The 12,810-nt window shown below is 33.9% G+C and overlaps 2 protein-coding genes across 4 annotated transcripts; both read left to right on the top strand.

Annotated features, from left to right (window-relative positions):
• The first annotated feature begins 612 nt into the window (after positions 1–612).
• On the top strand, positions 613–6,053 carry LOC103498633 (T-complex protein 1 subunit beta). The gene is made up of 12 exons (XM_008461298.3): positions 613–783; positions 1,018–1,048; positions 1,149–1,205; positions 1,278–1,343; positions 1,606–1,717; positions 1,882–2,010; positions 3,057–3,128; positions 3,283–3,398; positions 3,669–3,745; positions 4,093–4,578; positions 4,871–5,186; positions 5,334–6,053. The coding sequence occupies exons 2-12, from the start codon at positions 1,043–1,045 to the stop codon at positions 5,478–5,480; spliced, it is 1,584 nt and encodes a 527-aa protein (XP_008459520.2). The 5' UTR covers positions 613–783; positions 1,018–1,042; the 3' UTR covers positions 5,481–6,053.
• A 3,524-nt stretch (positions 6,054–9,577) lies between these two features.
• LOC103498623 (mitogen-activated protein kinase kinase 2-like) lies at positions 9,578–12,744 on the top strand. Of its 3 annotated transcripts, none has more exons than XM_051084919.1 (9): positions 9,578–9,937; positions 10,041–10,125; positions 10,436–10,570; positions 10,938–11,162; positions 11,245–11,427; positions 11,545–11,765; positions 11,966–12,011; positions 12,129–12,227; positions 12,408–12,744. In XM_051084919.1, exons 1-8 carry the CDS (start codon positions 9,861–9,863, stop codon positions 12,216–12,218), a joined length of 1,062 nt encoding a protein of 353 aa, XP_050940876.1. In that variant the 5' UTR covers positions 9,578–9,860; the 3' UTR covers positions 12,219–12,227; positions 12,408–12,744. The 3 variants fall into 3 exon arrangements, with proteins under 3 accessions (XP_050940876.1, XP_050940877.1, XP_050940875.1); XM_051084920.1 differs by having other exon boundaries at positions 9,739–9,937; positions 10,947–11,162; XM_051084918.1 differs by having other exon boundaries at positions 9,739–9,937; positions 12,391–12,744.
• Positions 12,745–12,810: the final 66 nt, after the last annotated feature.

Below are 12,810 nucleotides of genomic sequence, written 5' to 3'. Positions count from 1 at the left end.
TTTTTGTTATACGCTAGGTCCAAATCACAAATTCAATTTTCAATTGAAACAAAATCCAAATATTGGTTCACAATCGAGTAATATATACGTGCGATTCTTGAAGTCTATGTTTGGATCGAACGATGTGAATGTGAGTTGTAAAATAAATTTTATTATGTTAGGATAAATTTTAATCTAACGTTCTTTTTCACTGTTTTTAAGTTTACGATTTTTTTAAATTTTCGATTACTTAGGTTTTTCAACATTTCTTTGATTTTTAGTAGATCGGATTGCATTTGAACTCTACAAACACATCTTAAATGTTTGGATTTTGATACTTGAGATTAATTTAATTTGGATATAGTATTTTGATTTTGATACCTTGGATTAATTTCATTTGGATGTAGTATTTTGATAAAAACTAAAATCAAAGAAATATACTCAATTTTTAGAGAGGAAAGACAGAAAATGAAATTGTTTAATAGTTTATCTAAAGAGAGGGCCTAAAAATATACAATTTGAAATTCAGCGAGTAAATAATAATTAGGATGAAAACTCAGGACCAAAAAACAAATTTCCCTCCATTTTATACTAGAAAATGAAAAAACACTACTTTCCCTATTTTGCAAATAATTAATTAAAAAAAAAAAAAACCCTAGTCCCGTGACCTCCACCACCCTCCTCACTATTCTCCATTTTTTCACTTCAAGGTTTCCGCAGCGCGCCACAAGCATCTTTAACATCCCTCCCACTCGTCCTTCTCAATCTCTGCTTCAACTTCGGCAACCCGCCATCGTATTCTACGTAAGCATTCTTCTGTGTCGAGGTCCACGAACAAGTCTTCTGCAACTCCCTCCATCTCCAAATCACTCGTTACTTGTTGAGTTTGATCTTAGGGTTTAATAAACTTTGGCTAGGGTTTTATTTATTTTTGTTTAATTCTTTTTCCATGTGTTTGTTGGGCTTGTTTTAGCTATATTCTGCTCGTATTCAATTTCCATTTCTCTTTCTTTTAATTGACTGAGCTTCATTCTACAGTTAGGTCTCCGTTTTCATCATTTCCATGGCGGTAAGTTTGTTCCTTGAGGCTACATTTTTTCCTGACTTTATATTTCTCAGCGAGTATGTGATTGTTCTGTGCGTGGTTGCATGAATGTTGAACTTTTTAGGTCGATAAACTTCTGAAAGATGAAGCCAGCGAAGAGAAGGGAGAGCGTGCTAGAATGGTAAGTTTCTTGTTTTGTTCTGTAGAGTTTTTTCACTTCTAACTTTTAATTTATTTTAATCACTTTTCATAGGCATCATTCATTGGCGCTATGGCAATTGCTGATTTGGTTAAGACAACATTAGGACCTAAGGGGATGGTAAGTTCTACTCCTTAGTCTACTAACTAATGAGATGGATTCCTTAGGGCATTGACCTCATTTATTTTTCCTTATTTTTAGTAACAAATCTGTACTTTTAAGTAAAGATCGGGGGAAAAAATAAAATAGTGGGTATTAAATCCACCCATAATCGTTCAGGTCCTACAGGGGAAGAACCATAAACTGATACCAATGTGACAAAGTGTGATCTTTATTTCGTATCTTTAGACTATTCTATGACTCTGCATATAATGCTTTCCAGGACAAAATTCTCCAATCTACTGGCAGAGGACGGCAAGTCACCGTCACTAATGATGGTGCCACCATTTTAAAATCTCTCCATATTGACAACCCAGCTGCCAAAGTTCTTGTTGGTATCCTTTTTTTAGCGTTTACTGTGTTTATGCTCAATGGAATTTCATGACTATTGTAGTTGTGGATGGCTGTTTAATTCTTGTAATGAATGCTTCATTTATCTTACTCGAAGTTGTGCCCTTTTTATGGCTTTGAATGGAGAATCTTTAACAACAAGGTTAAGACATTTCAAAAGTTCAAGATGATGAGGTGGGTGATGGTACAACCTCAGTTGTTGTTTTGGCTGGAGAACTTCTAAGGGAGGCAGAGAAGTTGGTTGCTTCAAAGATTCACCCAATGACAATTATAGCAGGTTATTTTTCTTCCTATTTTAATATTCTTTACTTTATAGACATCTAAATTATGAGCCACATTCCATCCCGGTGTTTTGCAACATGAAAACACGTGATGTTCGTTTTTGAGTACATCGATTTCGATTGTGAAGGCGGGGGATTGAACCACCATTGCCCCATAGGAATTAGGATGGTCGTTAATGTCTTTATCTATCAATAGCTGTTCTAGTTGTGGATGCATGAGAAGACAAACTATTTTTAACATGTTAATTTCTTACAGAATGCCAACTTTCATTGAGAATGAACGAAAGAATATAGGGACGTACAGAAAGCCTACAAAAGGGAGCACCCTAAATAAGGACTTAAAATAAGCAAAATAATTATAAGACCAATCAAATAATTACAAAATGAACTTGCAGACAATAAAAATTTAAATCTCACAAGGGACCAATCATCAAAAACCGTCCACTCAATCTGTCTAAAAACTCTATTATTTCTTTGGCTCAAACATCCCATAAGCACACACTCCTGCTTTTTATAAAAAGTCCATTTCAATCACAATGGCCAATAGAGTTGGAACTCATCAATCAGACCGAAGGTCAGACCTTTTTTCTCTCTTTCTCCTTGTTGCATGAGTTTACCCATATCCTCTCTCTTTCCCTTTTTCTGTTCTATGCTCACTCCAACTAAATCCCCACTGGGGAACTTGCAGAAATAGAGGATTCTCAACCCTATAACGACAAAAGTAGGGTGGTTTTTCCATTTACATTCTTTCATTTGATGAAGTTTGAACTTGGAACTCCTCCTTATGAAGATTGAAGATTGGTATGCTTGAGTTATGCTATTGTAGAAAAATCTCAGCGTCATGTTATCTTAATGGAATACACTCGAACGGTTCTATCTTGTTTGAAGTCTCTGTGTATCTGCATGCATGCAGCGCATCGATCGCTCTCTCCTCTTTTTCATTCCTGGAAACTAGATGGATTAGTATTTTTTTCCCTGGTACCTTTTGCAGTGTGATGTGTATTTGTTGCTAAAGCTTGTGATGATTCGTTTGAACTTTCAGGCTATAGAATGGCTGCAGAATGTGCTCGTAATGCCTTACTGCAGAAAGTGGTGGATAACAAAGCAGATCTAGGTAATATGCTCATTTTTTCCCATCATTTTACCTTTTCTTTGTCTAGCTCGGGATGTGACTGTTAAATATATTTTTTCAACCAGAGACTATAAGCTTCAATTCCTATATGTACTTATGATTGTGTGTTCTGAAGTTGTGTATTGGCCTTTTTCAGAGAAATTTAAATCAGACTTGTTGAAGATTGCAATGACTACTTTGAGTTCCAAAATTCTCTCACAAGACAAGGAACATTTTGCTAAGTTGGCAGTGGATGCTGTAATGAGGCTAAAGGTGAATGTTCACTCTTAATACATATATTGTGCTTTGGGTTAAAAATTATGTATGGACAGGTTGATTGTAAGTCTAAATATCATGATGTTTATTGCTCTGCTATTTGATGGATGCTTCTTTATCCTATATATTCTACTTTCATGCGTCTGTGAGAGAGAGGGAGGGACATTTTAAATGATGTGTACCTGTCTCCATGTTGTGTCAATGTTTCTGATATTCCATACCTTTGGATGTGTGTTCTTTCTTATTTTTACCTTGTTGAAATTGCAGGGTAGCACAAACTTGGAATCAATTCAAATTATCAAGAAACCTGGAGGATCATTGAAGGATTCCTTTTTAGATGAAGGGTGGGTTTTGGTGTTGGTTTTGTTTTTGGTTTATTAAAACAAGTTTGAAGCTTATGCTAATGCATTTTTTGTATGTCCTCGTATTCTTTCATTTTTTTTTCCAATTGTATCTCTAAAAAATAAAAAGGAAGTTTGAAGATAATGCATACTTGCATTCTGTGTTGCAAATTTTTAAGAAACCTAAAGGATTGTTAATGGACTATTTTATTGAGTACTGATTATTTAAGTTGACACAATTAAGGAATATTTTCTGAAAAATGCTTTAGTTATAAAAGCATACTTACTAAATCTACAAATGTTTTTTCGAAAAGTTGTTTTAAAGATTGAATTGTATAATCTTTGTTCAGGTTTATTCTTGACAAGAAAATTGGTATTGGCCAACCCAAACGCATAGAGAACGCCAAAATTTTAGTCGCAAATACTGCTATGGATACCGACAAAGTTAAGATTTATGGTGCTCGAGTTCGTGTTGACTCAATGTCAAGAGTTGCTGAGATCGAGGGTGCTGAAAAGGAAAAAATGAGAGAAAAGGTGAAGAAGATAATTGGTCATGGAATCAACTGCTTCGTTAACAGGCAGTTGATCTACAATTTCCCAGAGGAACTATTTGCAGATGCTGGAATACTTGCTATTGAGCATGCTGATTTTGATGGTATTGAACGCCTGGCTTTAGTAACTGGTGGTGAAATTGCTTCAACTTTTGACAATCCCGAATCTGTGAAACTTGGATATTGTAAGTTGATTGAGGAGATTATGATTGGCGAGGACAAACTGATCCATTTTTCAGGTGTGGAGATGGGTCAGGCTTGCACGATTGTACTGAGGGGTGCAAGGTATTTGAAAAAATCTTGTAGATTTCAGTTCCCATCCCTCACCCCCATGTAACATTGTTCATGCATTTCTATGATTGCTTATTCCTGATTACAAAGAAATTAATGGCGAATATCAGAAAGTGCTTTAGTGAATAAGACATTAACACCTAAGGTTGTTACCATGCAAATTGGTGTCCGACATGTTCCCTCGGTTGGAAATTTTTAATGGTTATTTTTGCATTTACAATTTTTATCTTGGAGCTGTTTCACTTGTATTGCTATATGTTTTGATTGTATTTTTTGTCTTTGCCAGCCATCACGTCCTTGATGAGGCTGAAAGGTCTCTGCATGATGCCTTGTGTGTACTGTCTCAGACAGTTAATGACAGCAGGGTCGTGCTCGGAGGTGGATGGCCAGAGATGATCATGTCAAAAGAAGTGGATGAGTTGGCTAGAAAGACTCCCGGAAAGAAATCACATGCTATCGAAGCTTTTTCACGGGCTCTGCAGGCTATTCCAACTATCATTGCTGATAATGCTGGGTTGGATAGTGCTGACTTGATTGCACAGCTCCGGGCTGAGCATCACAAGGAGGGTTGCAATGCAGGGATCGATGTCATCTCTGGATCGGTAAGTGTTGAGATTGAAATAAATTTAAGAAGAGTAATACCTCATAATATTTGAAAATTATGTACAACCTCTTTAAGAAGAGTAATACCTCAAGTGGTATAAACCCTTTGATTGTCTCATAATATTTGAAAATTATGTATATGACAGGTAGGAGATATGGCAGAACTTGGTATTTCAGAAGCATTCAAAGTGAAGCAGGCCATATTGCTTTCTGCAACAGAGGCAGCTGAGATGATTCTTAGAGTTGATGAAATCATCACTTGTGCCCCCAGGAGGAGAGAAGATAGAATGTAAAAGAGTGGTAATGTGTGGAAATGAGAGACCTCTTCTTCTGCAAGGACATTGTTATCTATCTTGTGGCATATTTATTATATTGCCATCGGTGCTAATGCTAGTGCTAGTCTTGTGAATCCCTGTTATATTTAAGGTTGGATTTTGTAGGGAGGTTGCATTTTCTTGCAAGAATTTTGGGTGTCTTTTTACTGCCGATTTTTTCTAATCAGTGCGAGTGTAATGCTGTGTTCATTCATCAACTGACTAGAGGAGGGGATGAGGGAAGTTTGGGTTTATGAGACCGCCGTGGATTGGAGCCAGCTGCGACATGAAGCTCCTTATCTCTTAGCTGGTCCGAAATGTGTTTATTTTGGTTTGGCTATCTTATCCTTGTGTTTTTACATATTCTTCTTTCTTTGTTGTTGTGGACGATTATCTCGGATTCTGAATTTTGTTTTAGAAAAAGTTAAGTTAAAAGGTGCAGAAGGAAGTTGGTTTTTATTCTAAACTTGAGGATGTTGTAAGCCTCTCACCCGAGAGCTTTGATCGGAATTTTATTTTCGTAAAATATGCAGTTTTCTCTGTCTTCGAAAGCCTTCCTTTTTTGTTCGTTTTTTCTCTCTCATGAATAACTAATTTTCATTTTGTGAGGTAAATTGCAAATTTGGATTTTGTGCTTTGGCGAAACTTAAATCATAAAAGATTATTTATCAAGATTTTATTTTTAAAATTACAAGGACTAAAGTCAAATTTTCTTTTAATTGTAGGGCTATATTTGCAGTTAAACTTAGTTTATCTTTTTACACGTTACTCACAAAGATTTAACACTGTAGATACTCATAAGCATCAATACATTCCTCATCTCACATTTAATATTGTATTTTCTTTCCTCTCACTCATTTTTAATATCGTATTTCATTAATGATTTGAAAGAAAGCACGATAAACTATTTTTTTTTTTAGAAAAATAAAACTCAAAATATTTTCCTATATAACTATTTTTCCAATTTTAATATAAAAAGCTGTATATTTTAAGAATGTTATTCATTTTTGTTTGTAAGGTAATTTAGAATTTTGGATGCACAATATAGAAATGTTTTCCTTTTCATTATTTTTTTTTGAGTTATAGAATTTAATTTAGAAATAGTTTAAAAATAGAATACGTCTAAGTATTTGCAAAATCTATTTGATTTACAGATAATAAGAAAGCAATCAACAGAATTTGATTATTATACCAAACAGATTGATTTAACATATTTCCAAAACAATTTTATATTACTTAACCATATCTCTATTTAATAATTTGTATGTTTTTCTTCTTCACAAATTTGAGGTTCATTTGTACTAAAAAAGTACGTCGTTTACTATTGAACAATGTTCACTCTTACACTTCAAACTCAAATGTTACTTATAGGATTACACCATTACATCTAATGGGTAAGTAATTTAACCACTCTAGATTACTTAAATTAGTTGGGAAACTTATGGCAACTACTAGTTATTTTTATCCTAAATAAACTTTAGGCCGCTACTAGTTATTTTTATCCTAAATAAACTTTAGGCAACTAATTCTAGATTTAAATACAATACATGCATAAACAAACAAACAAGCAAATAGACTGTACTCTAGTTTCTAATTAGTTGTTAATTTCCAAGAGACAGACATGATCGTGTTAAAAAAAGATACGAGATCAATGTCAACATCATCATCATCTCTTGGACTATGATTAATTTTTAATTAGAGGAGATTAAGCTATTTAATAATTTAATAATTGTAGTATGATTAATTTTTAATTAGAGAAGATTAAGCTATTTAATAATTTAGTAATTGTAGGTGGAGACTTGGAATATGACACATACATATGTAGTTTAAGTAAACACGGTAGCTGAGATGTGGTTTAAACATAAAAAGGGGGAATTTTCCAATGACATTAAAGTCAAAGACACGTGTGACGTGTGAGAGACTTTGACTATGAATGAATGTAGTAAAATCAAATACTAATCTCTAAAATATGACTTGAATGAATGTAGTAAAATCAAATACTAATCTCTAAAATAAACCAAATGAATCAATAGAGAATAAATAAATCCAATTTGAAACATGTGTGAACTGAGCTCATGATTTCACACCACTGAAAAAGAGAGCACTACTAACTATGCTGAAAATGAATAAAAGATGAAAAGAGAAGTAAGGATTTATTTATTTATTTATTATTATATTGTTTCTAAATTAATCAAGATGTTTGGTAAAGATTACAACTTCTAAACATAATAAGAGGATTTCAATATTCAGTGTGCAAATGAATTATAAAACTTATACTGTATGTTAGATCCCTAGGAGAAAAAGCAGGTCATGAGCATTAATAAAAAAAATTGGTCGTAAGATTGAACTTACTTCATTATTCATTATGTTAAATTTGATTCTCCTAGTCATATTTTATTTAGTTTTCTAGTCAAATGTGCTAGAGCATGCATGTAATGCATGTCACTGTCTATCAAATGTGGAAGATCGGACTTGACCCTATCTTCGATGGAGGAGGTCAATTTGGACTTTTGACCAAACTATAATCGTTTTGAGGCACAACTACATTAGAAAATACACCATTCATCAAATGAGGATCAGAGTTGGAAAAGCAAATCACTTAAAGCCTGGACTCAAAACTTCCCTCTTACGCTGTGTAATTGGACCCTTAGGTGTTAGTTTTCTAGCTTGAGTTTTACCATTTTCTTGATCTGATAGTTCGCAAACTCAATTGAATATGCTCTTTAGTTCAAATCTACCCGTAACACTAATAAAACTTGAAAAGTTAAACTATACATTTTTTGTTTCATTAAATTAATGGGTTTTACTTGTATTGCAATATTTACTCACCATTCAATTCTTTTGTTAATTCAACCCGTGCTTTTTTTAATAATGATATAATAATAAGCAATTTGATATAATTTTATTTATTTGAATAATAATAACAAAGTGTGGATAGAAGGATTCAATCCTTTAATATTTCGATCGATAGACATATGCCGTAGCTATTTGATTTATGTTGTGATTAAAAATGCATTTTGGTCTGATTCTTCTGAACAACTTAATGTCTGGTTCTATACTTACTTTCTAGTGTGATTAAGTTTGCAAAGACTCGTTTTACGATATTTTAAGTATGAATGAAACCTTTTCTCTTTATTTAATAAAGTAGAAATGAAACTTTTAAAACCATTAAGGATAATATATTTTTTAAACCTTTGATTACTTTAATTTCCATCCGTTTTTAACTTTTAAAAATATAAAAAAATTTGATTGATATATTTATATTTGTGATAAATAAAGGAGACAAACATAAAAGTTCATACATAACTTAGGTAAAATTAAAGAGTAAGAATTTGTGATGGAAAGTGTGTGTGTGTGCATATGCAATGTACATACCTTTACACTTTTCATAGTCTAAATAATATACATAATTATATATCATGATTGTTCACAGTTAGTTGTAATCCTCAAACTTAGTTTTATAGTTTATACACACATATGTCTCAATCATTCAAACTAGTGTTTGGTTGAGACACTCGTGACTTGTGAGTATTCCTAAACCCCACACGTTCTTCTTCATGTCATTGTTATTTCTACTTTCTTTTTTTTACTACAACAAACTTAAACTAAGAGTAGGATGGGGTGAAACACGGATTCTAGAGAAAAAAGTTAGACCTTATACGATTAGAAATATATATCAATAAAAATAATCGAATCAAATTCAGCATGATATTTTGTAGCTTCGAGCACGCAATGATTCTCACATTGTCAAAGTTATACGTAGTTGTAGACGATGTGTATCAAACAGAGAGTACATAACCATATATGTGTTAAAAGAACATTATAAATAACTTCATTTGACGACTCCAAAGGAAATAAAGTAATTTTCAAAACAAATTTATAAAATGTAATTGTTTTAATAATTGTATGTGCATAAATATATATATATTATCAAAATTAGAGTTTCAAATTAAGAAAAAAAAGAATTCTTTTTTTAAAAGATAATAAAAATAAAATAGGAATGTGTAAAAGAATACTGATAGAATTACATATAGACAAAAGGTGGGGGGAAAATTTGGGAAAGTAAAAGGGGGAGAGGGAGAGGCAGTGAAGAAGGCAACGCGGGTTAAATACAAAGAAGTCAGCGATGGTCTTCTTCACGCCCGGGTCCTCCACCAGACCGGTTGCCGCTATTCCTTTCCTTCCCCAATATCAATATTTTATTTGATTACTATTATATATATAAATTTTAATTATTTGAAGGGCCAAATTGCAAACTCAAAACAACCTTTATTTTTTATTTCACTTCTCTACTTCTCTTCGTTTCAAGAAGACTTCAGTACGACTCACAGCACGAGGATAATAATACGCCCGCCATTGATGAAGAAGGACAGCTCCATGAATCCTAACTTAAAGCTTCTTCTACCTCCTCCCGACGAAGTTTCTTTTGCATTCATGTAATTTGCTTTCTCTTCTCCTCTCTCTCTCTCTCTCTCTCTCTGAGAATGCATTCCCGGTTTTGCTTAATAATTCCGTTTATGGCGTCTGTGATCATTACAGAACTCGAAGCGGTACTTTCACCGATGGCGATTTGCTTGTTAATAAGGACGGCGTGCGGATTGTTTCTCAAACGGACGACGAAAGTGTACGCAATTTTGAGCTTGTTCTGTTTTTTCTTGTCTTTTTTTTTTTTTCCTTCCGACCGTTTCTCCATTGCTAGGGTACTGCTAAACAGATGGCTCAGGGGGTTTTTGCCCTAAGCTTGCCAATGCCGGAATAAAATGTGTTTTTCTTTTTTAGTTTACCTTTTTCATTTCCTCTGTGTCGATGGAGCTGCCTCCCATTTTTTCTCGTGCTCTGTTTGGTATTCGAGAATATTCTGCTAGAAAGCTGAGAATCAGATCTAATTTCGCTATTTAATTGTTTCGTGGTTTTTTATGTTGTTGATCGATCAGCCTCCACCAATAAAGCCCTCAGACAACCATTTGTCTTTAGCAGATTTAGACTCGATAAAAGTCATTGGAAAAGGAAATGGTGGAATTGTTCAATTAGTCCGACATAAATGGACCAACCAGTTTTTTGCTCTAAAGGTTACTCTCTCTCTTTTCTTTTTTCGGCAACATTTTGTTGAATATTTGATTTGTTTGTTCATTAAATAGTACTTCAAATTGAATCAAAAGCATGTCTATAATTTCGCCATTATTCGAAAATTAGTCCATCGGCTAGTTCTAAAAACTCATTTGACGGTGAAGCACTTGCCCTTGCTACTTAGTTTAAAAATATGAAGATGTAGTTCTTTCACCATCACTTTTTGCTTGTTTCTTACAAGCAAAGTTTCCATTAGTTTCTGCCTAACTCGTCATCCTTGCCGAGTTTTTCCATAAAATGGGTCTTATATGACGAATTCTTGTGTTTCCTTCTCAATAAAGTTGAGATTCTTTTGACGTTCTAATTCAGGTGATTCAGATGAATGCCGAGGAATCTTATTGTAGGCTGGTTGCCAAGGAACTAAAAATTAATCAGTTGGCACAAAACCCTTACATCGTTGTCTGTTATCAAATCTTCTATGACAATGGTGCCATTTTCATAATCTTGGAATACATGGATGGTGGATCGCTTGCAGATCTTCTGAAAAAAGTTGAAACAGTCCTAGAGCCGTATCTTGCAGCCATTTGTTACCAGGTATGAGGAAGTTTAACGCACATTTGATTTGTGAAAATGTGAACGCAAATTCAATACTTTGTTGTCTCCTCGTTAAATATAGGTACTAAACGGGTTAATATACCTTCACCACGAAAAACATGTCATCCACAGAGACCTTAAGCCTTCAAATTTATTGATAAATCATAGAGGGGAAGTTAAGATTACTGACTTTGGTGTAAGCGCTATACTGGCAAATACGGCCGATCAAGCAAATTCTTTTGTCGGCACATATGCTTACATGTCTGTAAGTAACTTAACAATTACTTAACTCAGTAGTAGTTGCTCGGTTTTCAACCATATTTTATTTTCTAATATATGGTATAGTGCTCTAAATTCTTGTAGTTTCATGCTATGATTGCAGCCGGAGAGACTCAATGGGGACAAATACGACAACAAAAGTGACATATGGAGTTTGGGTTTGATTTTGCTTGAATGTGCGACGGGTCAATTTCCATATTCTCCACCAGATAAGGATAAAGGATGGGAAGGCTTTTTTGATGTTATGGTGGCCGTAGTAGAACTAGCATCGCCTTCTGCGCCCGAACAATTTTCACCAGAGTTCTGCTCTTTCATTTCTTCATGGTATACGAGCTTTTGGGTTTGCGAATCGTATGAAATTGTCTCTGCTGTTTCTAGACCAAAAGATTTCATACTTCTATAGCGACTCTAAATTGCTGAAACTGTCCCCAAACTTTGGAAAATATGGTTTAGTATAATTTTATTTTGCTATTTTTCGAGCGAGAATTTTCTACTTGATGAATTGGCTTTTATATTTTGGCTAGCTTACAGAAAGATCCACAAAAAAGAAGCTCTGCACGTGAACTTCTGGTATAATTGATCCTTCTGCTGTTCTTTACTACTATAATTACGATTAAATTATAACAAGTCATATTGGATTCTGAATGTGGATTAAACCTTGTTAATTGGATACTTTTTCTTTGTAAGGTGCATCCTTTCATCAAAAAGTTCGAGAACTTCGATGTAGATCTTGCAGCTTACTTCAAAGATGCTGGTTCTCCATTGGCAACCTTCTAATTTTATATGGTAACTTGTGATCTCTTGTTGATCCTGATCCCAGAGCTTGAAATTTAACACGTTAACATCATATTACTTAGTTGCTCGAAGATAGATCGACTGAAGAACTATCCCCCATTCATGTTTTTCAAGTTTCATTTTCCAAATCTCATTTTATTTCCATCTAAACAAGGTAAACTTGCTCACCAGGAACAGGAGTAGGCCACAGGCTCTTCGACTTTAACATCTCATTTAATTACTTAAATGCCTTTGATGGGAGGAAATAGGTTACTGCAAGATCCAAACTTCACTGGGGGACATTCAAGAACCCAATTCATTTGTTGACGAGTTAAATAATCCTAAATGTAAACTATGTAATGCTCGTTGTAATATAGTTTGTGTTTTTACTACAATGTAAAGTGAGGAATGTGATTCAATTATTTTGGACAGATGAAATGAAAATCATTGTAGGCAGTCGAGGAAACTGGAAAAACTTTTTGGTATATATATTGGTTAATGTAATGGAAACTTTATACTACTTGATTGATATTTATTGCTCATCAACGAGTCAGCTTACAAGCTTGTATTTAAGTACTTAAATTAGTGCAATTAT

The sequence above is a fragment of the Cucumis melo genome, chromosome 5 (assembly GCF_025177605.1).
Source record: "Cucumis melo cultivar AY chromosome 5, USDA_Cmelo_AY_1.0, whole genome shotgun sequence".
NCBI lineage: Eukaryota > Viridiplantae > Streptophyta > Magnoliopsida > Cucurbitales > Cucurbitaceae > Cucumis > Cucumis melo.
The sequence above is the reverse complement of the archived record's forward strand: the minus strand, read 5'-3'. Positions and strand labels throughout refer to the sequence as shown.